This window comes from Sciurus vulgaris (genome assembly GCF_902686455.1).
Source record: "Sciurus vulgaris genome assembly, chromosome: 16".
Lineage (NCBI taxonomy): Eukaryota > Metazoa > Chordata > Mammalia > Rodentia > Sciuridae > Sciurus > Sciurus vulgaris.
Window position 1 is genome coordinate 1454496 of NC_136477.1, and position 21794 is coordinate 1476289.

Sequence of the window (21794 nt, forward strand, 5' to 3'; positions counted from 1 at the left end):
AGTGACCGAGTTACACTTCCTATATCAGCACACTAAAAAGCACCCCAAGGTGGACACTTGCCATGCCAAGGAGCCGTGGGGCATGCAGAGCCTGGACATCAAGAGGTGGCCATGTGGCAGGAGTCATAAAGCTGCGCACATTTGCCCTTTGTTGGAGTCAGCCTGGGACTACAGTCTCCATGTGCTGCCTCCTTAGGCCTCCAGCTTACAAATAAAGAGGCTCATTCCTGTCTTACTTGTACTTTTATGAAATCCTTCTGATAACGCAGGAAGCCGGGCAGGGGTGTGGGGACCCGCCCTGCCCTGCCTCGGGCATCTCACCAGGGTTGCAGTCCAGCCAGCAGCCCCTCTCACCCTGGCTCTCCCAGGGCCCAGGGTCCTGCCCATCACCTCCCGGCCCTCATTTCTGCACTGCCTGCACCTTGACATCCAATTCCTTGACAAGTCTCTCCCTGAAACGGCCCCTTCCAGGGGAGCCCCCAGTCCACATCCGGTTTTCACTCTCTCCTCTGGGCGCCCACTGCCCAGAACGTGGTCATTGGCCTACTCTCGGTCCTTCATTTTATTATATGTTATTTTTATTTTTATTTATTTATTTTAGTTGTAGGCAGACACGGTACCTTTATATTTTCATGTGGTGCTCAGGATGGAACCCAGGGCCCCACACGCGCTAGGCAAGCCCACTACCCCTGAGCCAGAACCCAGCCCCTCGGTCCTTTGTTTTTGAATTTTCGTGTTTTTGTTTTCTGTAGTGTGGGGGATAGAACTCGGTCTCGCACGTGCTAGGCAAGTGCTCTCTTTGTGAGTCTCAGCCCAGCTCCATCTTGGTCCTTTGACTCTTGGTGCCCCTGGGGCTGGCCAGACACTTCCTTCTACTCTGGCAGAATCAGCCTTTCTCTGGATTTTTGGGGTGTAGCTGCCACATGAAGCTGAGACCACCCAGCCCAGGCCCATGTGGTGAAGGCCAGAGCCCTGGCTTCCTGTGACCGTGACAAATCGCCAGCCCAGCTGCTCCTTGCCTTTGGATCCCTGCCCCACCCTCCCTACCACCCCACGGCTGGAAACCGTCCTCGCCCACCCTCAGCAGGACATTGGCTTTTGAGTGGCAGGATTCACTCTGGCTGGCCTGCTTCTCATTTGGAGCTGCTCTCCAGCAGCTAGCAGCAGTGATCTTCCTTCCTCCCTCCCTGCCTGCCTTCCTTAAGTATTTTTTAAGAAGGAAAGCCATGCCTGTGTTTAAACACCCACGTCCGTGACATTGTTCACAGTTACCCAAGGTGGAAGCAATGTGACTGTTCGTCAATTGATAATTTAAACGTGGTCCTTCCACACCATGGAGCATCACTCTGCCATTAAAATGAGCAAGGCAAGCTGGGTGTGGTGGCCAGCTGGTCATCCCAGCTACAGGGGAGGCTGAGGCAGGAGGATCACACATTCCAGGCCACCTGGGCAACTTATCTGAAAATAAAATTCAAAAAAAGTTTTGGGGCTGCAGCTCAGTGGTAGAGCACCCCTGGGCTCAATCCCCAGCACAGGGGAAAAGGAAGAGAAATCAGCCCTGACACACAGCATGATGGACCAGGGGACATGTGCTCAGTGAGCCCACACAGGAGGACACACTGCTGGGTCCACCCCAGGAGGTCCCTGAGTCTCAGGGACACGAAGCGGCAGGTGGGTGGGGGCTGGGCGGGGCTGGAGTCCCGTGGACTGGGCAGAGCTCAGTGTGGGGACCTGCAGGGGCTCTGGAGGTCAGCCCTCCAGGGAACCAGTCTCTGAGGCCCTCATTTCAGGCTATGGCCCTTCCCAAGTGTCCAAGGACACCCTTGCTTGGTCGCAGCCTCGGAGACCAACACAGCCTCCATCTGCCTGCCCTTCTGGGCCAGGGGGCCTTGGTCTCCTATGGCAGCTTGAACAAGTGACCAGAAGGCTGGCTCTTCAGTGCCTGTGGGCAGCTGGGCCTGTGGAGGATGGTGGGTGGACAGTGGGCTGGCAGCCTCTGTTCCCCAGGAGTCTCAGCAGATGGCCTGTCCAGCCCAGGGGACAGGTATAGGTGGGGAAATGCAGAGGACTGTGCTACCGCAGGCTACTGTGCAGACCCGGCGGCCTCCTCATGTCAGGGCCCTCCAGGGACCTGGCTGTGGGGCTTCCACCAGCCTCATGCCTGTCACACGCTGAGGTCAAGACCAGGGCAGCAGCCGGTGCATGGCCAGAGAAGTTTCCAGCAATTTGGTGAATCAGCACTGGGGGTCCTGGGCCGAGGGGGCTGGAAGGTGACGCAGCCTGACTGTGTGTCCTGTGCCTTCCAGCCTGGTCGCAGGAGGGGCAGGGCAGCGTCTCTGCCAGGCTGAGCAGCAGTGACAGTGCTGGGAGGGGTGCAGGGGCTGCCAGCTGCACCCGGTCTCCATCCGCCGACTGGCTGGGAAAGAAGGCAGCAGCCCCAGCAATGTCGAGGAACACAGGCCACGCCCCTGGGGCGGCCACCCGGGAGGTCAGCAGAAGTACAGAGTAAACACCGGCACAGAGCAGCAGCGCTGGACACGTGGAGTGACCCAGCCGGCAGGGAACAGAGCAACGCAGTGCCCAGCCTTATGAGGTGACAGCTGCAGCGTGGACAGACCCGAGGACCTCAAGCTCACCGAGAGCCAGACAGACAGGCCACAGGGTGCCACCCGGTGACAGGAGACGTCCAGAGGTGGGCCGTAGGCTTGCAGGTGGGTTCAGGGGCCAGGGCTTCCTTTGGAGTGTTGGAATGTTCTGGAACTGGAGGCCTTGGTTGTGCAGTGTAATGGTAAATGCACTGAGAACCCTGGACTGCCACCTGGGAGGCGTGGACAGGAGGTGTGGACAGGCGGCGAGGACAGGTGTGGGCAGGAGGCGTGGACAGCCTGTCCGTGAGCCGCACCTGGGCAAAGCTGTGCAGGCAGCAGGATCCTGGGCACAGAGAGTCCACAGCAACCCAGACGGCCATCCCAGGGCCGGCACGCTTGCTGCCAGGACAGGCGAGCAGAGGAAAGCACCAGGGAGGAACGAGGCGGACACCAGCCCTGGCGGGAGCCGGGACTGCAACCGCTGCCCCTGCACTCGACTCGGAGCAGGTGCCCCGATGGCCTGGGAGCCGAGAGCATGGCCCTGGGGAGGCGGCCAGCAGTGCTGCCCAGGCAGGCAGGTGTGGCATCTTGTCCAGGACAGACTGCTCAGCTGTGGACCCTGGGCGGCGTTCACTGTGGCGAGTCTCTGGGAGCCCGTGGGAGCCTGGTCTAGAGGCTCTCACATGGGCCCATTCTGCTCCCAGGGAGCTCCTGGCTGGAGGGGTGGAGGCAGGACTGTCGCTCGGAAGGACTTGCCTGTGTCCACAGTTCCGGGGCCGCTCTAGACTCCCCGGGAGAAACGCTAAGAATGCTCAGGGCGGCGAGGCCCAGTGGCTGGGGCCTGCGTGCACGCACGAGGCTCTGAAGGTGAAGGCGCTGCGCCAAGGCGAACGCCGTCTCACACCCAGGGCTCCAGGAGAGGGTCCTGCATGCGCAGCCCGCGTGGGTGGGGCATCTGGCCCGTGGCCCTGCAGGGACAGAATGCAGCGACTAAGCATGTGGCATCAGTGTGTCACACCATCATATCCAAGGCCCGTCTGGTCCTGGGCCCTCCCTGGCTTTGACCAGGCAGAGGCCCAGGTGCAGAGGAGCCAGAAAGGCCTCTGCCCACCTGGGCTGCCCTGCTAGCCCCAGCCCTCCTTGCGTGAGGACACAGCGGAGCAGCACCCACACTGCGGAGCCCTGTCCTGCGCTGCTGGTGGCTCTTCTGCAGCAGGAGCTGACGCTGCTCTCCAGCCAGAGGTCAGCACAGCCCCTCCCAGGGAGAGGTGCGCCAAGACCTCACCCGTGCCTGTGCTGGGGCGCAGGTATCCATTCCTCGGCTGTGCGCCCAGCTCTTGCCCTCTGCCAGCTGGCAGACCCCAGCCCTCACCATGGCCTCTTCCCAGTCCGCCAGGTCAGCAGCCCAGGCCATAGGCCACACTACAGACACTGCACCAACAGGGCCCAGAGACTGTCATCCCATCCCCAAGTATGGGGTTGCTACCTGTTTTAGGGCACCCAGCAACTAGGGAGGCTCAGGCAGGAGGCCAGCCTGGGCAACTTAGCGAGATCCTGTCTCAAAATAAAATAAAGGGCTGGGGTGTGGCTCAGGGGTGGAGCCTTGCCCAGCACATGCAAAGCCTTGGGTTCCATTCCCAGCACCCCAAAAAGAGAAGGGAAGTGTCCAGGTCTGAGGCCACAGAACTGGTCAGTGGCAGACTAGAGCACCAGTGCTGCCTGTCCTCTGGTCCTTGGTACCTGGCTGAGCTTGCTGCCTCCTTTCCTTTGAAGAAGCAAAGGACACAAGTCACATCACATAGGTGTGCCTCAGGAGGAGACCTAGACAGACTGGCCTCCCGCAGGGCCTCTCCACCAGCCCCGCTCCTCCTCTACCCGCACGTCTGTCCTCTTCATCTGACTCCCCGCCGTCCATGAGACCCGAGTGCCACTGTGTCTGTGCATGTTTATTTGAGAAGCCTGTTGGGGTGAGATGCCCACTGGCCATGGTGGAGCTGTCCCCAGCCCAGGCCCTCCTCTGCTGGGAACAGCCGGGGTGCCCACGTCCTCTGTGGGTGGGAGGATGGGGCAAAGGTAGTACCTGCAGAGGGCCAGGGACCTCGCGGTGTGGGGGCTGCTGGGACAATGGCCTGCAGGGCACTCCTAGGGCTTGGGGACCTGGGCTGGTGAGTTCTGGTCCCTGGAGCTCCTGGGTCAGGCAGGATGTGGAGTGGCTGCACTGTTCAAGGACAGCCTCCCAGATGCTGGGAAGGACAGAGTCCCATGGCTGGGGCGGGAGGGAAGGGCCAGGTGAGGCTTCCTTGGGTCGTGCCCCATCACACCCTCCAAACAGGGGGCCCTTGGCTTTGGTCCTGTGGCCCTGTGGGGGCAGCACAGAGGGGTTTCTCTAGAAAGTTCTCAGGCACCTGAAGAAAGGCCACATCCTACACAAGGGCAGAGATGGTGGTGGAGACACCCAGGAGGGGCCGTTCCTGGGCTGGTGGTGGCAGAAGGGACATCCTAGGGGTCACTATTTACTAGTTAGAAAAACACCTTTAAGAACCTCCCAAGCTGGGTGGTGGCCATGCCGGTCACCTCAGTGACTCAGGAGGCTGAGGCAGGAGAATGGCAAGTTCAAGGCTAGACTGGCAAACAGCAAGATGCTGTCTCAAAACAAAACAAAGGGCTGGGGGTGCGGCTCAGTGGTTAAGCACCCCTGGGTTCAATCTCTGAGCCCCCTTCCTAAAAGACCTTGAGAAGGCCTGAAGGCTGAAGGCGTGATGCAACCCTGGGATGCGTCCCGGGCATGGGGCGGGGGCCTGGGCACGCGAGGCCTGCACGGGGCCGAAGCAGAACCCTGGCTGAGGCCAGGAGCAGCTGAGGTGGAGCCGGCCTCCCTCCTGGGCCAGCAGCAGCAGGCAGAGCCGCCTGCTGTCTCTTGGGACCCGCCGGGGAGGCCGAGGCCGGATGACAAGCCTGAAGGCCACGGTGGGCAGGGTGAGGGCTGGGACAGGAGCTCTGAGAAGGGCCGGCAGCACCAGGCAGCAGGGGTAGCCGACACACAGTGGGTTTTCCCGGTTCTGAGAAAAGAATCCAGAGTCCAGGTTCAGCCTCCTCTTGACAGAGGAGGAGACGGAAGCTCAGGGAGGAGGGCGCTGCCCAGGCTGTCCTGGCGACCCAGGTGAGGTGGACACTTTTAGCATGCCCAGCTGTAGGGACAGACGCCGCGATCTCAGACGTCCTCCTGCAAGCCTGGGAGGCTGGTGGCAGCCGGGGAGCTTAGTGGCACATCCGTGTGGTCATTTCTTTCTGTTAAAAGTGACAGCATGTCAGATACGGGCAGACACAGGGACACGCAGGGCGGCAGGGGGCCGAGCAGGGAGCCCAGTCAACAAGGAGTGGGCAGTCAGCAGGCCCGTGGTGGCACTGCCCGCCAAGGCCAGGCCCCCAGGCCACCGTGCACACAGAGCTGCCCACACCCGGATGGCAGGCACAGCACTCCCAGCTGCTCTGTTTGGGTTTGCAGAGCCCAAACCACTGTCCCCCCTCCAGCTGGGCAGCGGAGGGGCAGGGTGTGGGCACACCCAGACCAGGTGGGGCAGTGGGTGGGGCAGACGCCCACGGGAGTTGCCCTGGGCCCTGCTGTGACGCCCCGCTGACAGCATGAAGGCACGTGGCAGGATGAGCCAGGAGTGGGGATGGCACCTGGGGAGCGAGCAGGTGGACAGCTTGGCTGCAGGCACCCCCGCCTGGGGCTCTGGCAGAGTGCGTGCCATGCCCCGCGATGCCCAGCTGCACCGCAGCCCGGGACCCCTTGGAGGCCTTCCCACTGGAGCGGGTCCCCATCATCACGAGCCTGGGTCCCAAACTCAAGAAGGGACATTACTCTTCTGGTGCCATGCCTGTGCCAGGCTGACCGGACAGCAGCCTGCGATGGCCTCCACGCAAACCCAGAGTTGCTGGGCGCGGCCGGGCCACCAGGGCTGGACGCTCACGCCACCCTCTGGCTCCTGTGGTGGCGGCATGTACAGGTGGCTTCTGAGTCTCCTGGCCAGGGTGTTCAGAGCCGGGCTGCCGCGTCCCCAGGGGAGGCTCGCTGCGGCCCCCAGCCCGCTCCCCCAGCCCCCGGCCTGGCCCCTGCGGTCCCCACGCTGCACTTACCAGGGGCTCCAGCTCCTTGGTGTCGATGAGGCTGAACTCGGTGACGAAGTAGTAGAAGTGCTTGTAGCAGGTATTCACGTGGGCCTCGCAGCCCATCTGCGCGATGCGGTCGAAGTGGTGGATGTACACGTGCACGAAGACGCGGAACAGCCTCGACAGGATCTTGCGCGCGGCCTGCAGGAAGTTCTTGGGGAACGGTGTGCCTGGTGGGTGGGACAGGGCGGGACGCTGCAAACCCTGGGCGCTGTCCTGGCGGGACCCAGGCAGGTGCGGCCTGTGACTGGCTCCACCTGGAACCACCGGGCCTGGGCCCACGAGGCTCAGGGAGCTGAGACACTTGCCTGAAGTCCCACTACCTGCTTCCCGATCACCAGGGCCTTTCCTCCCAGAGCTAAGCATGGACGCCACCAGGCAAGCACGGGGCTGTCCCCACCGGCAGGCCTCGCTGTGGCTGCCTCTTGCAGTGACCCGGGGAGCTGTCCCCACCATGGCTCCCTTCTCCGTCCTTCCAGAGGACTCTGACCCTGCACCTCCTGAGCACCCACCCACAGAGAGAGAGTGAGCACGCCTCCAGCCCGGACACAGGCTAGCGGGGGTCACCGTCCAGGCAGGGTGAGGCCAGCGAGGAACAGGCAACAGCCAGCTGTGCAGAGCCAGGCTCTGGCCCACGCCCACGGCAGTGCCAGCAGCTGACGGCTGCACCCGGCCCTTCCACTCTGGTGTCAGGTCTCCTGGGGCTCATCGGGGCCTCACTCAGAGACTCACTCAGGGCCTGGCCGGCTGTGCACTTACCCTCCTCCTGTCTGGGTCTCCTGCCTCAGCCTCCCGCCACTAGGATCCTGGGTGTGGCCATTGCACCTGGCAAAGACGACACATTCCAGGGGAGGAAGGCCACCGCTAGGTGGACACAAGGTCCAGGGGAGGAAGGCCACTGGTGGGTGGACACAGGGTTCAGGGGTGGAAGGCCACCACTGGGTGGACACAAGGTCCAGGGAAGGAAGGCCACCACTGGGTGGACACAGGGTCCAGGGAAGGAAGGCCACCACTGGGTGGACACAGGGTCCAGGGGAGGAAGGCCACCACTGGGTGGACACAGGGTCCAGGGAGGAAGGCCACCACTGGGTGGACAGTGCTGTGCTTTCTGGTCTGGGGTCACTGATGTCAAGAGATGTCAGAACTCTCAGTGTGCACATGGCCCCCGTGGCAGGAGGGGCTCTGAGGCGAGACCAGGGGAGGCCCTGAGCTGGGGTCACTCTGGTCACTGCAGGGTCCTCATGAGGAGGCAGGAAGCAAGGGCAGAGAGGGACTGGAAGGCCCTGCACTGCTGGCTCCGGAGCAGACTCTCCCTGGGCCTCAGGAGGCTGGCTGCTGCCCCTGGGTTGACTCAGAAAAGCCCAGACCTGTGCCAGAGTTGGAGAGGGCACCTGAGTGGTCCCGGGGAACCGTGCGGCGAGTGGCACAGCCCGTGGAGACACACGCCTCCTTTGCATTCGCCTCTGGGCCGCTGTCGGGGCCCCACGCAGTGGGCAGAGACCCAGGCCACGCTGAAGCTACACTGGCCCCGAGCGGCACCCCAACGTGCGGGAGGCCCCGGGGCAGGTTCCTCCTCCTTTCGGGGCAGAGAGGCGCCTGGTGGTGGGTGGTGGCATCTGGCAGGCCTGGGGCACCCACTGGAGGGACTGCTGGGGAGGGGTCACAGAGGCCATGCCCCTTCCCAGGAAAAGCCCCTGGCTCACACCGCTGCGGCGAGGCTCTGACAGGAGGTAGAGTAGGCCCTTCCCTGGTGCAGGGGACGAGGCGGGGAGGCAGGGCGGGCCGAGCAGCGCAGGACACCACGGACCTCCACCCCCACCACCCACGCTGGCGGGAACGCAGGGGTCGGTTTCTTCAGAACAAAGCTGCAGCATCTTCCCAGCCCACGGGGGTCCCTCGGGAGGCAAAAGCCAGAGCACGGCCCCCCAGAGGCCTGTGCAGCGGACCCTGTCCTTGCACCTCCTGCAACACCCCGTCCCCTGGTCTCCTGTTCCTGTGCTGGATGAGCCAGGGCCTCGCGCAGGCAGGCGCGCCTCCTCCACCAGCGGAGCTGGCCCCCTCCGCCCGGGCAGCAGCCCCATGCCGTGCGCTCCAGGATGGCAAGCACGTTCTGGAGCCAGGCCAGAGGTGCCGCCTGCGCCCAGCGCGGCCGACTCACCGACGTTGGTAGGGAAGAGGTCCTCGTTGTTGATCTGCGCCTCCACCCAGTCCATGAGCAGGCCCACGTAGCGGGGTGCGGGCAGCGCCGTGGGCCGGCGGAATTGCTGCTGGTCCTGCCAGCGGTACTCGTACTTGGGGCCCCCCGACATGACAGGGCAGGACTGCTCCGTGCAGCCGTCGCTGATGGTGCCGTAGACGAGGTTGACGCGGTTGAAGAAGTCCACCACGTGCACGGCCACCCAGTCATGGAGGTCCTCGCCGGGCGGCAGCCGCACAGCCAGCCGCAGGTCCAGCCCCGCGTTCAGCGACGCCTGCGCCCTCTTGTGCAGCTCGAAGCGCTGGGTGCCCGGCTCGAACTTGCGTTTGGGCCGGAAGGTCTTGTCCTTGTTGAAGACTTGCTTCAGGAAGGGGCTGGACATCGTGGCCGCACCGCCGGCTCAGGAGGCCTCCGAGGCCCGGTGGGACGGTCTGCGTGGCGGCCAAGTCACGGCTCTTCCCGGGTCTGAAACAGTGAGGGGAGCAGCTGGGGACCCGCAGTCTGGGTGGAAGCAACGGGGTGCTGCTCCTAGGGGACAGGCAGTCACCCGGCCCAGCCTGCCGTCCTCCGCCCCAGAAGGGGGAGCTGAGAGCCAGGGCTGTGATACCAGGCAGCTGCATCCTTTGCTGGCCTGACAGGGCCAGGCCCGCCGTGCCCAGAGGCTGCCTGCGAGGGCACGTGGGGGACGTGCAGAGGTCCTGGTGGTGGCCACAAGGAGCTGCACGTCCTGACCCCCAGACCTTTGCTGATGATTTTTTTTGGTACAAGGGGTGCTTGATCACTGGCCACATCCAGCCCTTTCTGTTTTATTTTGAGACAGGGTCTTGCTAAGTTGCTGAGGTTGGTTTGAAATTGCCATCCTCCTGCCGGATCATGGGTATGCGCCAGGGTGTCCAGCTTCTGCTCATCTTAAATGACAAGAGGGTCACTGAAGGTGTGAGGAAGCTGAGTCTTGAGATGAGGTGACCCTGGACTAGCTGGGTGGTCCTGACTCCAGTGGTCAGGGTCCTTGTAAGGCAGACAAACACCGTGGAGACAGCCTGGCCCACTCTGACCTGGACCTCCGAGCCCAGACAGTAAGCTCCTGCTGCTTCTGTGTACGAGTCAACAGTTGCTGGACAGGAGTCATGCTACTCCAGGGTGACCTCATCTTAACTCAGCCGCGCGTTCGAAGATAGCACTTCCCAATGCAGTCATGCTGGGCTCCGGGTGGACATGCACTCAGGGACATTATGCATCTAAATAAAGAAACCTCAAGGGGATGGGCACAGCGGCCACACCTCTCATCCCAGCCCTTGGAGGCTGAGGCAGGAGGATGGCAAGTCTGAGGCCAGCCTCAGCAACAGAGACTCTCTCAAAATAAAACATAAGCAGGTTGGGGCATGGCTCAGTGGCGGAGTGCCCCGAAGGAGCTTTCCCGGACGCACATCTCGGGGCGAGCTGTCGGGTGCCCACCTGAGCCCTGCTCAGGTGCTCATGCTGACCCCCGGTGCCACGGCACCCTCCTGGCACCCTCCTGGCACTCGAGCACGCGCCGGCTATGAGCACAACGGCCCTGGGTGAGCGGGACAGTCACTGCCAGCAGCCCAGGACGGAGGCAGAGAAGCCTCCCTGCACACCACTGCCATTATTGTCACTGTGGACGATGGCGCCCAGCTCTGTGCCTTGTCCTCTGCCTCGGGCCCAGCAAGGCCGATTCCACCCTGCTCCACGGGAGGCCCCTGTGGGCAGTGTGGCCCTGGCCCAGACCTGTGGGCCATCAAACACAGGCTCCCGAGGACTCGAGAAGGGGAAGCAGCAGAGGGGCAGTCCTGGAGGTGGGGGACGCGATGGCCTCAGGCCTGTCCCCAGACGTGTGCCCCACCAGTAAGGAACCACCCATGACACTTGACAAGTGCCCACGGCTCCTGCTGCTCCTTTTGCGCAGACTGTGGGAGCAGCTTCCTGCGCCTCCGAGCCACAGGACGTCGGGGCACAGCGGGAACCAGCGGCTGCACGTCCCTTCAGCTGGTGCAGTGCCCACAGAATGGGGACTCGAGGCTCTCCATGTTCTCGCTCAGATCTGGGGGCCTTCTGGGTCAGCCCTGGGCTTGGGAGTAGGTGCAGGTGCCCTGGTCACCTCTACAGAGGCTGCCCAGCGCCCACTGTGAGCAGAGAACCAGCAGACCAGATGCCAACAGCGCAGGGCAGGGACCTGCATCAAACGGTCTGGGGAAACCAAGACAGGCAAGGACTCTGAACTGGGGCAGGGCTCGGACCGTCCGGGCCCAGCATCACCAAGGGTCCTCACGAGAGGACGCAGGAGGGCCAGGGCCTGGAAGTCGCCCTGGGTCTGGCCCGGCAGGGCTCCCGCCCAGGGCCTCAGGGAATAAGCATGTTACTTTCAGCTGCACAACATGGGCATCCTCTGGTGTCAACAGGAAACCCACCTGTCAGCACACAGCCAGAACAGCCGCCACTGTGTGGTCACTGCTGTGTCACCCTGGTGTCGGCCCTCAGGTCCCCTTCGGGGTTGTGGGAGCTACAAGGTGTACACGGGATGGCCGGCCTCAGACCTGCCATCCTCCTGCTGCGGGGCTGAGCAGTCCCTGAAGACTGTCACACACCTTGGGCCCAGGGAGGGGGACGAGCACTCTGGGCAGGATGGCGGTGTCACGGGTCAGTGTGACCAGCAAGCACGGCGTGCCCGCATCACTGTGAGGCGGTGCAGCCACCATGGCAAGAGGATGGCAGGGTCCCCATGTGCCCCAGCAGCTCCCATGGGGGGCCTGCGGCAGGAAGATGTGCACATCGCTGCTCACACGGCTCAGGCTGCTGAGCCCGGGGGCAGCCAGGCGTCCACCAAGAGATGGACAGATGGACAAGACATCGCCTCCACCCAGAGCGTCCTTGGCCAGGGCAGGAGTGAGGTGACAGCTACAGCGTGGATGGACCTGAGGACCCGATGCTCAGGGAGAGCCAGACAGGTCACAGTGTGTGCCCAGGGACAGGAGGGTCCAGAACAGGAGTCCAGGGACGGAGATGGGCCCGAATGTGAGGGCTGGGGAGGAGGCGGGGCTTGCTTCTGGTGTGATGGAATGTTCTGGAACACGACTGGGCGCACTCTAGGCTGACTTGTGCACCTTACACAGGTGAAGCACCTGAGGTGTCAGGAGGGCTGTCACAACAGGGCAGCTCTGCTCCAGCTCCCTGGAACCAGCTGGCGTCCCCGGGGCTCAGGCCGGCCCCATTCCAGCAGCCAGCCGCACGACCAGGAGGAGCGAGCAGGATGGGGCGAGCATGGCCTGACAGGGACGCAGGGGCCCAGGTCCCGTCCCCACCTGCCCCGGGCCTCGGCCTCCCTCAGGGCTTCTGGCCACCTGGGTGGACCCTGACCAGGGCACGCACTTCACCTTTTCCTGGGAAAAACGCAGCTCCACTTATGTTCAGTACACCCAGGCCCAGGCTGCACTGGGCAGGACGTCCGGGGCTCCGCGGGGGCTGAGCAGCGTCCCTGGCCTCCCCCAGTTGTGCGACCAGCAGTGCCCGGACGTGGCCCAGAATACCTGGCAGCATCACCACAGTGAGCCAGGTCAGAGGCCCGTCCCATCAGCACCCCAAGCACAGGGCTGCAGGCGGACGGCCCGGGGCAGGGGCTGTGGGCTATGCAGGCAGGGATGCTGCACGACCCCCCACCAGGTCCCTGCCAGCTGTCCTCTGGCCCTGACCAGGGCGGCTGACCTTCCTGGATTTGCCTGCTCTTTCCTACCACTGAAGGGCTGAGCTGGCAGGCCACCTCACACCGTCCAGGGTCGGCTGGGCCTGGGTGCCTGCTGCCTCCTGGGCGAGGCGCCCAGCGTGCACTCGTGGGGCTGAGAGGGCAGGGCCCCACAGGCCTTCGACCCCACCACCCTGCCTCACGCAGTGGGGCAGGGAAGCGCCTGTGCCCACAGCCCCCCAACGGTCATTCCCTGGCCCACGGTCTGCCAGGCCTCTAGGAGAGGCGCTTTCACAGGTTCCATGCTGCTGTCCAAATGCTGCCCCAGGAAGAGCACCCGCCTCACTGTACTAGGAGAAGGTGAGGGGGCAGGCCAAGGCCCTCGGGCTCCTGGGGGCACAGACTGGCCCCTGGCTCCTGCCTCACCCCTGAGCTCCTCATTCATCAGGCACAAAACCTCCAACACTAAAGGAAACTACAGCACAGAGACACTAGGCCTGCAGCTGCCCTGCACTTGTCCAGGGCACCTCCAGAGCAGTGGGTTCCTTCCAGCACGGCACCTGGACAGGGCAGCAGTGGGGCCCACCAGCAAGGCCTGGATGGTCTGTGGGGCCTTCATGGCCGTGGTCAGCCAGCACACTGACGCTGGCTCTGGGCTAGGCTGGGCGTCGGGGAAGGTGAGCAACGCTGTGGTCCTGCCCAGGACTGACTCCCTCCAGGGGCCTGCCCTCCTCTCCAGCCCTCACACCCGTCTACCAGAGCCCACCAGGACTGTTACAGAAGCCAGGGTGGTAGAAGGGTTGGCTTCCGTCTCCTCAGAGCCTGGGACAGTATCCTCGTTCAGGGGGGCGAAATGATGTTCTGCAAACTTCCTGAGGCAGATGGCTGTCAAAGCCGAGTGCTGCCAGGCACAATGGCCACACCTGTGAACCCAGCACTCGGGAGGCTGAGGCAGGAGGATCGCGAGTTCAAAGCCAGCCTCAGCAACAACGAGGCCCTAATCAACTCAGTGACACCCGGTCTCTGAAGAAAATGCCTAACGGGGCTGAGGATGTGGCTTGGTGGCTGAGTGCCCCCAAGTTCAAACCCTAGCACCAAAAAATAAGTCAGCGGCCTCCTCTTAGGGGCACCCATTCTGTGACCCAGAGTGCACAGGCTGAGTGCCCGAAGACCCCTCCCCACTCCCCAAGTCCCATGGCCACTTCTGGGGTCATTTTCTCTGACCTTTCTAGTACTTCCAGCAGGTCTCAGAATTGGGCGCCGATGCTTCTTGGTTCTCCCCGTTTTCCCACAATGGACGAGACAGGAGACACTTGGAAGATTCTAGAAGATGAGAGGTAAGATGACACACCCCATTTCCTTTCTTAATAGAACAAAACAGAACGCAGTTCCCCTAAGCGACTGACTGCTGTGACCCCTCCCTGGCGAGGTGCCGCCCACAGTGGCCCACTTCCTTCCGGCAGTTTCCACATCCTGTCACCACTATGGGAATGAGACCCAAGTTCAGAGGTTTGTTCGTATGTTCTTGATCAGTGTGCGACACTGGCCTCTGGCCGGGCAAGCCTAGACTCTGCCCGTGAACACAGTAGCACCGCCCTGTGCAATCTGAAGCCTGATCCTGGGCCGGGGTGCTCACTGGAGTGCTCACTGCCTCGCACACTCCAGGCCCTGGGCTCTACCCCGGCACTGCAGAAAAAGAAAAAGAGGGAAAGAAAGAAACAAGAAGCAAGCAGGCAACTTCTGTTGGCACAGCATGTATTGGCATGGGAAGGCCCTGGGTTCCACCCTGGCACCAGAACAAGAGATGGTCCCTGACGCACAGGCAGGGCCCTGGTGTGCTTCCTGCTCCCGCTCATCTCTGGGCTGCAGAGAGAAGCATCCGGGGAAGGTCCCTCCGGGCCACTCAGACAGGAGCTGTCCAGGCTTAGTGTATTTTTCTAAACCCCTGGATAATCTTTTCTTTTGGATTAAAATAGAATTCACACACTGCAAATTCCAACCCTTTAAAGTGAAAACGTAAACACTTTTAGTAGAATCACAGGTAGTGCCACAGCCACATCCTGCCCCAGAGCCCCTGCGCCCCAGGAGCCCGTCCCCACAGCAGCCATCCCCGGCCCACTGTGGGCTCGATCCTGGACGTGAAAGGCTTGTTGGAGCCCTAACCCTGGTGCTGCGGACGGAGCTGGATTCACCAACGGGCCTCTGCAGACATCACGAGTTAAAGAGAGTTAAGATGAGGTCCTACTGGAGTAGGTGGCTGGTGTCGCTGCGGAAGGAAGGGACTCAAGAGCCAGCTGTGTGAAGGAGGCAGGGACGGGGTGACCGCCACCAGCCAGGGCTGCCTAGAGCCCTGGGTACTAGAAGAGCAGGAAGCCCCGCCCGTGAGACTTGGTCTTGGGCCTCACGTCTCCTCCACCCCTGCCTCCAAAGAAAGAGAGCAAGGGAGCCCCGAGTGGGCATCCACACCCCACGGGACTGAGTCCCCACCTCGAGTCATCGCAGGGCCAAATGAGGGCACATGCCCAATAAGCCCACCTGTCCAGGGGGCTGTGCAGAGAGCTGCAGGATGCCAAGGTGCCTGCTGGGATTGTTGCAGGGCCATGCCCCTGCCTGTACTCAGCTGGCGAGTCCTGCGGGACTCGGCACAAGAAGCAGCACCCCAGCTGCCACCTAGCCTGGTGCTGCCTTGGGTGGGGGGAGCCATTTTCTCGGAACAGCAGACCACAGGGCTAGGCGGGCGGAGGCAGGTGGCTGGCGCTCGGCCCCACCATCACGGGCTCCTCAGGGCAACTCCGCCACCCCGGAGTTTCCTGGCATGGAGTTGGGGGAGGCCGGGGACACTGCTAGCACCCTGCAGTGCCAGGACCCACCCAAGGTGCCCAGGGCTGGGCCCAGACCCAGTGTTGTGCTGTCTCCTGCTCCAGCGAGCAGCTCAGGGTGACTACCCACTGCTGGGACCCCTCTGTGCGTCCTGTCCTGAGGCTTTGACTCTGTGACAGTTGCTCCCATCTGCTCACCATGATCCAGGCTGGGCAGGGAGAGTCTCCCAGACTAGGGAGCCCAGGAGTGGGTGTGGATGGACACTCTAACGCTGCCGGGACCTGTGGGGACTCCGGTTTTACTGTTTCCTTGATTGTCAGGGAACTGAACCCAACAGGAGGTATCTGCAGGGGTGATTCTTGATTCTTACTTTTGGGCAGCTGCGCCCGAGAGTTTCTGATTTTTTTCTCAACTGCAGTTTTAGGGGTCGAATCTGGGGGCGCTCCACCACTGAGCGGCAGCCCAGCCCTTTCATTCTGAGACAGGTCTGAGCTGCACAGCTGGCCTCAGACTTGAGATCCTCCTGCCTTGGCCTCCAGGTAGCTGGGATGCCAGGCGTGGCTACCTGCTCAGCTTAGTCCTTACTTACCAACGATAAACAATCATTGCTAATTAAAAGGCCTGTTTATTAATGAACTCATCTAACCCAGGCTGGGAGCCCAGAGTGAAACGTCTATGAAACTGGCTGTCCCTTGCAGAGCAGGACACACCTGCCCACTCCGCAGGGCAGGAATGAGGTCAGCTGCCTTTGTTTCTTTTTTTTTTTTAATTTTTTTCAGTTGCAGATGGACACCATGCCTTTACTTTATTCACTTATTTATTTTCAAGGGGCGCTGAGGATCAAACCCACTGCCTCACCCGTGCCAGGCAAGTGCCCCAGCGCTGCACCCCAGCCCCAGTCTCCTTTCTTCTTTTTAATGGTGCTGGGGATTGAACCCAGGGGTCCTTTACCACTGAGCTACATCCCAGCCTTTTTATATTTTTTTTTATTTTGAGACAGGGTCTTCCCGGTCTCAAATTTGCCGTCCTCCTGCCTCAGCTCCCAGGCTGCCGGATCACAAGAAGCACCCTGTTCCAGGCCAGCTGCCTTTCTTGAGGACAGAAAAAGGTCTGCGTGCTGGGTTTGAGCCTGGACCCTTAGATCCAAGTCTGGCACGTTTTCCACCAGGCCAGGGACCCTTGGCACTACGGACGTGGGGGTTGGCCCATTCTCTGGGTGGGCATCCTGGGCACTGCAGGGTGCTGCAGTGGCCTGGTTCCTGCCCATTCCGGCCAGTTTTGACAACCAGGCCCCAGATGTGGTCAGGCGTCTCCTGACGACAGCATCGATGTGGGCTGGAAACGGCACTAGATGAACAGAGCACCCTCTGCTGCAGGAAGCTCCCCAGGGCTTCTGGGCCCAGGCCCAGGCCCAGCCCTGCCCAGCCCCGCTCAGCCCGCATCCCTGGGGCACAGTCCTGGGCAACCCCACTGCCTCGATGCTCCTGGAACCAGGACCCACAGCACAGGCAGCACTGAGGGTGACTCACACTGTTTGGGGCCCTGTTCCCCACCAGGACACCCCAGCTCTGCCATCTCGCTCCGGTGTGTGGGATACGTGTGTGGCCACCTTCTTTTCCTTCCAGTTCTGCCTGGTGTGAACTGTCAGGGCCAGAAACACTTGAGTCCTGCCCTGCACCCCATCCTGGGGCTGTGTGCCATGTCTGGGGATGTGGTTGGTCACAACTTGGGGTGCTCCTGGCAGGAAGTGGGTGGAGGCCAGGACACAGCTCAGCACCCACAGTGCCCCAGATGCCCCACCACAGGGAATGATCTGGCCCAAATGTCCACATGCAGAGGACACAGCCCCACACAGGAAGAGAGGCCAGTTCCTCGCCCCTCCCAGGGCCATGTGTGGTGCCGGAGCAGGACGCTGTGCCCTAACACGTCTCAAGCGTCAAAAGCAAGAAGAGGGGCTGGGGAGATGGCTCAGCTGGCAGAGCGCCTGCCTCACAAGCGCAAGGCCCTGGGTTCCATCCCCAGCACCGCAAAAAAGAAAAGCCAAGAAGACCTCAGAGGAAGGCAGGCTGCAGTGAAGCAGAGGTGGAGAGCAGCGCTGCAGCGAGCAGCCCGGCCCGAATGCCCGCGGGGGAGGCAGCGAGGGGGCAGCTGCTCGGCTCTGGGCCAGGAGGCAGAGCCCAGGGTGCCAGCCACAGCCTCCCAGCCCACACCAGACCTCGGGATCCCTGCGAGACCCAGGTTGGCGCATCCTCAGGGCTGAAGACAGAGCCATGGCCACAGAGGGGACACTGCCCAGGGTCCACTCGAGGAAAAGATAAGGTGTAGCAAGGGACAGTAGCCATGCCTGTGAGCCCTGCGACCCAGGAGGCTAAGGCAGGAGGACGGCAAGTTCCAGGCCACCAGGCAGCTAAGTGAGGTGATGTCTCAAGATAAAATAAACAGGTTGGGATGGAGCTCCACAGAGGAGGCGGAGTCCTACCCCAATGCAACAAAGATCCCAAACAAGGCACAAGCACAAGAAAAAGGGGACTGGGAGTGTGGCTCAGCCAGAGACGCTGGCCTGGCCTGTGCAGGCCCTGGTCACTCCTGTCACTGGGGGAGGAACAAGAAAAGGGGAAGAGAGGAGGACACACGTGGCAGCCCCAGGGAACCAGTGCGTCCTCCTCTGGAGCTGGCAGAGCAGGGGGCTCCTGCCCAGAAGCCGATCACTGAAGTCCGACTTGCCGTTTCTGGGTAAAGCATCTGAACCCCTGAAATCCAGGGGAAAAGGAGCCTCCCCTGCAGCTGGGGACGCCTAGGCCTCCCGTGGTGAGCCCGTGGCTGGAGGTGCCTGCTCAGGAGCCAAGATGGAAGCCTCTGACAGAACAGCAGCGACTTTCCGAGAAGGCGGGGCCTGGGCGGTGAAGTCACTCCAGGCAGACCACATTCCAGGGGCACTTAGCCACCAAGCCACCTCCCCAGCCCTTTCACATTTGAGACAGGGTCTCCTTAAGTTGCTTAGGGCCTCGCTAGGTGCTGAACCTGGCTTTGAGAGGTTCTCTTGCCTCAGCCTCCCCAGTAGCTGGGACTGGAGGCCCGTGCACTGCAGCTGCATCCCCTCAGAATGTGAAAGGCTTAACGAGTTCAGGAGCCCCGGTGCACGCCCCTGAGAGAGGAAAATAACACTGTTGCCCTCGGTTTGAGCACCAGCAATGCAAGAACCAAAGCACAACGAGAAAATCCCAGGACTACAGAAGAAAAGCTGTTGATGTGTTTGGTGAAGGAGAGAAACGTGAACTTTGACTCCAGCTTGCCATGGTCCTCTGGGACACCAGGCACTGGAGGTCACCCTGGCAGGCCCTGCAAGAGACACGAAGGTTCTCCAGCAGAGCTTCCTGCGCCAGGTCCGCCAAGTGAAGAGCTGAGCTCGGATCCAGCTCTGCAATGGCCTGGGAAGGCCAGGCCGGGAGGCAGCACAGTCCAGTGCTGCAGGGAACGAGGGGTCGCAGAGAACTCTGCCTGAGAATGCCGCACTGTACACCAGTGCACCCCCAGAAGGCTTCAGAGTAGCCCCAACATTGGCGAAGGACTCCGTACGAGGACGCTAGGACAACAGAGGTCCCTTGACTGCAACTATAACAAAGGTGTGGGATGTTGGGGAGGATCTGTGCGGACAGGGGACCATGGAAACCTGTGCCTCACATTCAATTTTGCCATGAATGGAAAACTGCTCTAAAAATTTAAGTGTGTTATGCCAGGTGAGCTGGCACGCACTATAGGCCCAGCAACCAGGGAAGCTGACCAGGGGGATGGCATGAGCCCAGGGACTTGAGACCTGCCTGAGCAGCACAGGAAGGCCCCACTGCTTAAAAATATGAATCCAAGTGATGAATAAAGGGGACTGGGGATGTGGCTCAGGGGTAGAGAGCCCACATGGCATATGGAAGTCCCTGGGTTCAATCCCAGCACCACACAAAGTAGAAAAAATAAAATAAAAGTAAAATAAAAACATTATAGTTATCTGGGGATGGTGGCACATGCCTGTAATCCCAGTGACTTGACAGGCTGAGGCAGGAGGATACCAAGTTCAAAGTCAGCTCAGCAACTAAGAGAAGCCCTAAGCAACTTAATGAGGCCCTGACCAAAATAAAATATATAAAGGCTGGGATGTAGCTCAGTGGTAAATTGCCCCGGGTTCAATCCCCAGCACCAAAAATAAAAAAAGATAAAAACTGCCATGCAACAGGCCTGATCTGAGTGGGGGCCCGATGCAGTCTTTGGGAAAAGAAGGACACGGGATAGGGGACACGGATGGGAAATACTGGATTTTTGCTTTGTTCTCAGTCTGTCATTAGCAGACGTGTCCAGTGAACTCTAGTAATAGAGTCCAGACAGGTGGGGGTCACCAACCTGTTCCCGAAGAGTGACACTCTTCCTGCCCAGCCCCTGCCTCTGACTCTCCCATCTCAGGTCTGGGGCTTCCTGTCTGCTGCTACCTTCAGCAGTCAGGAAGGTATCTCCCAAACTTGTACAACAACCAAACCACCCAACAAATGAGCCTCTGGCTTCCCCCCACTAAGGAAAGAGCTGCTGAGCAGGTACGGGGGTGCAGGCTGCCATCCCAACTCCTCCGGGGCTGAGGCAGGAGGATCCAAGTTCCAGGCCAGCCTGGGCAACTCAGTGAGACCATTTCCAAATAACATTTAAAATTTTTTTTAAAAAGTGCAGGGATGTAACTCAGTGGTTCAGTGCCCCTGGGTTCAATTCTAGCTACAAAAAACAGAAAACAAAAAACTGCTGTGAAAAGGAAGTGAATCCCTGAGACCCCAAGAGAAGAGGAAAGGGATTCTCATCTCTCAGGTTAATATTGTAACCATAACATGCAGGCCAAATAATGCCTGTCCTTAAGATGTGATTGGGGGACAGTCAGGACTTCAGGCAGGCCTTGTTGCTTCTTCTATAAAATGGGGTTACAAAGAGATGCCCCAGGAAGGAAGGTGGTAGCCGGCCAGGACACCGTCCCATCCCCAGCCTTGCATAGCAGCAGCAGAGAGCAGACCAGGCAGCACAGGAGAGGTGTGGGCTGCAAAGCACACAGAGACACTTGGGTCTGGTCTCACCCTACCAAGTGTCTGTTTTGAATGCAAGCAGTTCATCCTGTCAATTAAACTTGTACCAAAATGTGAAGAGGAAAAAAAGGGAAAAGAAGGAGGAAAGGTAATATGCACAAAGACAGGAACTCTTCCCTGTGAAGCTACCTGGCTTTCTCCGAGACCTGTTTTCTGCTGTCTCTACTTCCTGATCCTCGCTTTCCAATGGCTCCCCACTCAGCCGGGCTGGGGACAGCACGGGCTTCTACCACTGAGCCACACCCCCAGCCCGTTTCCCTTTTTATTTTGAGACAGGTTCTCCCTAAGTTGCTGAGGCTGCCCACGAACTTGGGATCCTCCTGCGTTCAGCCTGCCCAGAAGCTATAATGACGGGCGTGACCACCGCGCCGACCTCGAGCCGTTTTTAGAAAAGCATGGTCACTTAGGGGTTGGGGCCACAGCTCCTCGCAGGCGTGAGGCACTGGGCTCGATCCCCAGAACCGCATTACAAAAATCATAAATAAAGGCATGCTGTCCACCTGCGACCCAGACCTTCAAAAGACCCGCGTGGTCACCCAACACAAGTCGGCGCCCCACGGCGCAGCTCAGGGGGCTGCTAAGCCGCTGGGGCCGTCGGTCCCGCGGCCACTTCCCGCCTCGGCTAACTCCCGCCGCCCGCCTTCGCGCCCCAGCACCCGGCCGCCCGCCGCCCGCCTTCGCGCCCCCAGGACCCACCTGTTCGCCTCACGTCCGTCAGGCCCGTCCGGCTCCCGCCTCCCCTCAGGCTCCGGCCGCGGGGATCTGACCGCCACCCGCGGAGGGACACGCGGCGGAGGGACACACCGAAGGCCCCGCCCCGGCCGCACCCGCGGGGCCGGACCTACTTCCCCCAGAAAGCCCCGGCCGGGGTGGAGGTGAGGCGTCACCCCCGGGGGAGCCCGGAATGGAGGCGCGGGTACTGACAGAAGGCCGGGCGGGCTGGGCTGCGTTCCGGTTGCCTAGCAACCACCATTGGTCGGAGTCTGTGGCAGGAGGCCTGTGGGCGGAGCTTATGTGGTTGTTGGACACGGGGCGGGGCCTTAGCCAAGCACAGCCCAAGTGGAGGAGCTGGCTCTGGGCGTTGGCGCATGCGTGAGACGCTGTCTGGGAGGAGGCACAAATACGGGGGTGGAGCCTTCTCTGTGAGTGGCGTTTTGTAGGCGGGGCCTGAAGAGGGACCGATGCCATACATTGCCCGTTGAGACCAGGGG

The 21794-nt window shown here is 61.3% G+C and overlaps 1 protein-coding gene and 1 long non-coding RNA gene across 2 annotated transcripts; one reads left to right on the forward strand and one right to left on the reverse strand.

Annotated features, from left to right (window-relative positions):
• Nucleotides 1-4863: 4863 nt before the first annotated feature.
• MOB3A (MOB kinase activator 3A) lies at nucleotides 4864-21462 on the reverse strand. Its single transcript, XM_079114887.1, has 5 exons — nucleotides 21280-21462; nucleotides 13880-13978; nucleotides 8920-9423; nucleotides 6729-6931; nucleotides 4864-5876 (listed from the first exon to the last, which is right to left on the reverse strand). Exons 3-5 carry the CDS (start codon nucleotides 9338-9340, stop codon nucleotides 5847-5849), a joined length of 654 nt encoding a protein of 217 aa, XP_078971013.1. The 5' UTR covers nucleotides 9341-9423; nucleotides 13880-13978; nucleotides 21280-21462; the 3' UTR covers nucleotides 4864-5846.
• LOC306646307 lies at nucleotides 6861-8515 on the forward strand. Its single transcript, XR_013759844.1, has 3 exons — nucleotides 6861-6995; nucleotides 7057-7618; nucleotides 7840-8515. It is a non-coding gene; the product is annotated as an uncharacterized lncRNA (long non-coding RNA).
• Nucleotides 21463-21794: the final 332 nt, after the last annotated feature.

Bases quoted from the DNA above. Each gene is read 5' to 3' on its own strand.
- MOB3A (XM_079114887.1), bottom strand. From the start codon at position 9,340: ATGTCCAGCCCCTTCCTGAAGCAAGTCTTCAACAAGGACAAGACCTTC. The intron at 6,932-8,919 runs GTGAGTCGGCCG...CCCACCCACCAG, and splicing joins CCTCTTCCCTACCAACGTCG to GCACACCGTTCCCCAAGAAC. The intron at 5,877-6,728 runs GTAAGTGCAGCG...CACTTTTAACAG, and splicing joins CCAAGGAGCTGGAGCCCCTG to AAAGAAATGACCACACGGAT.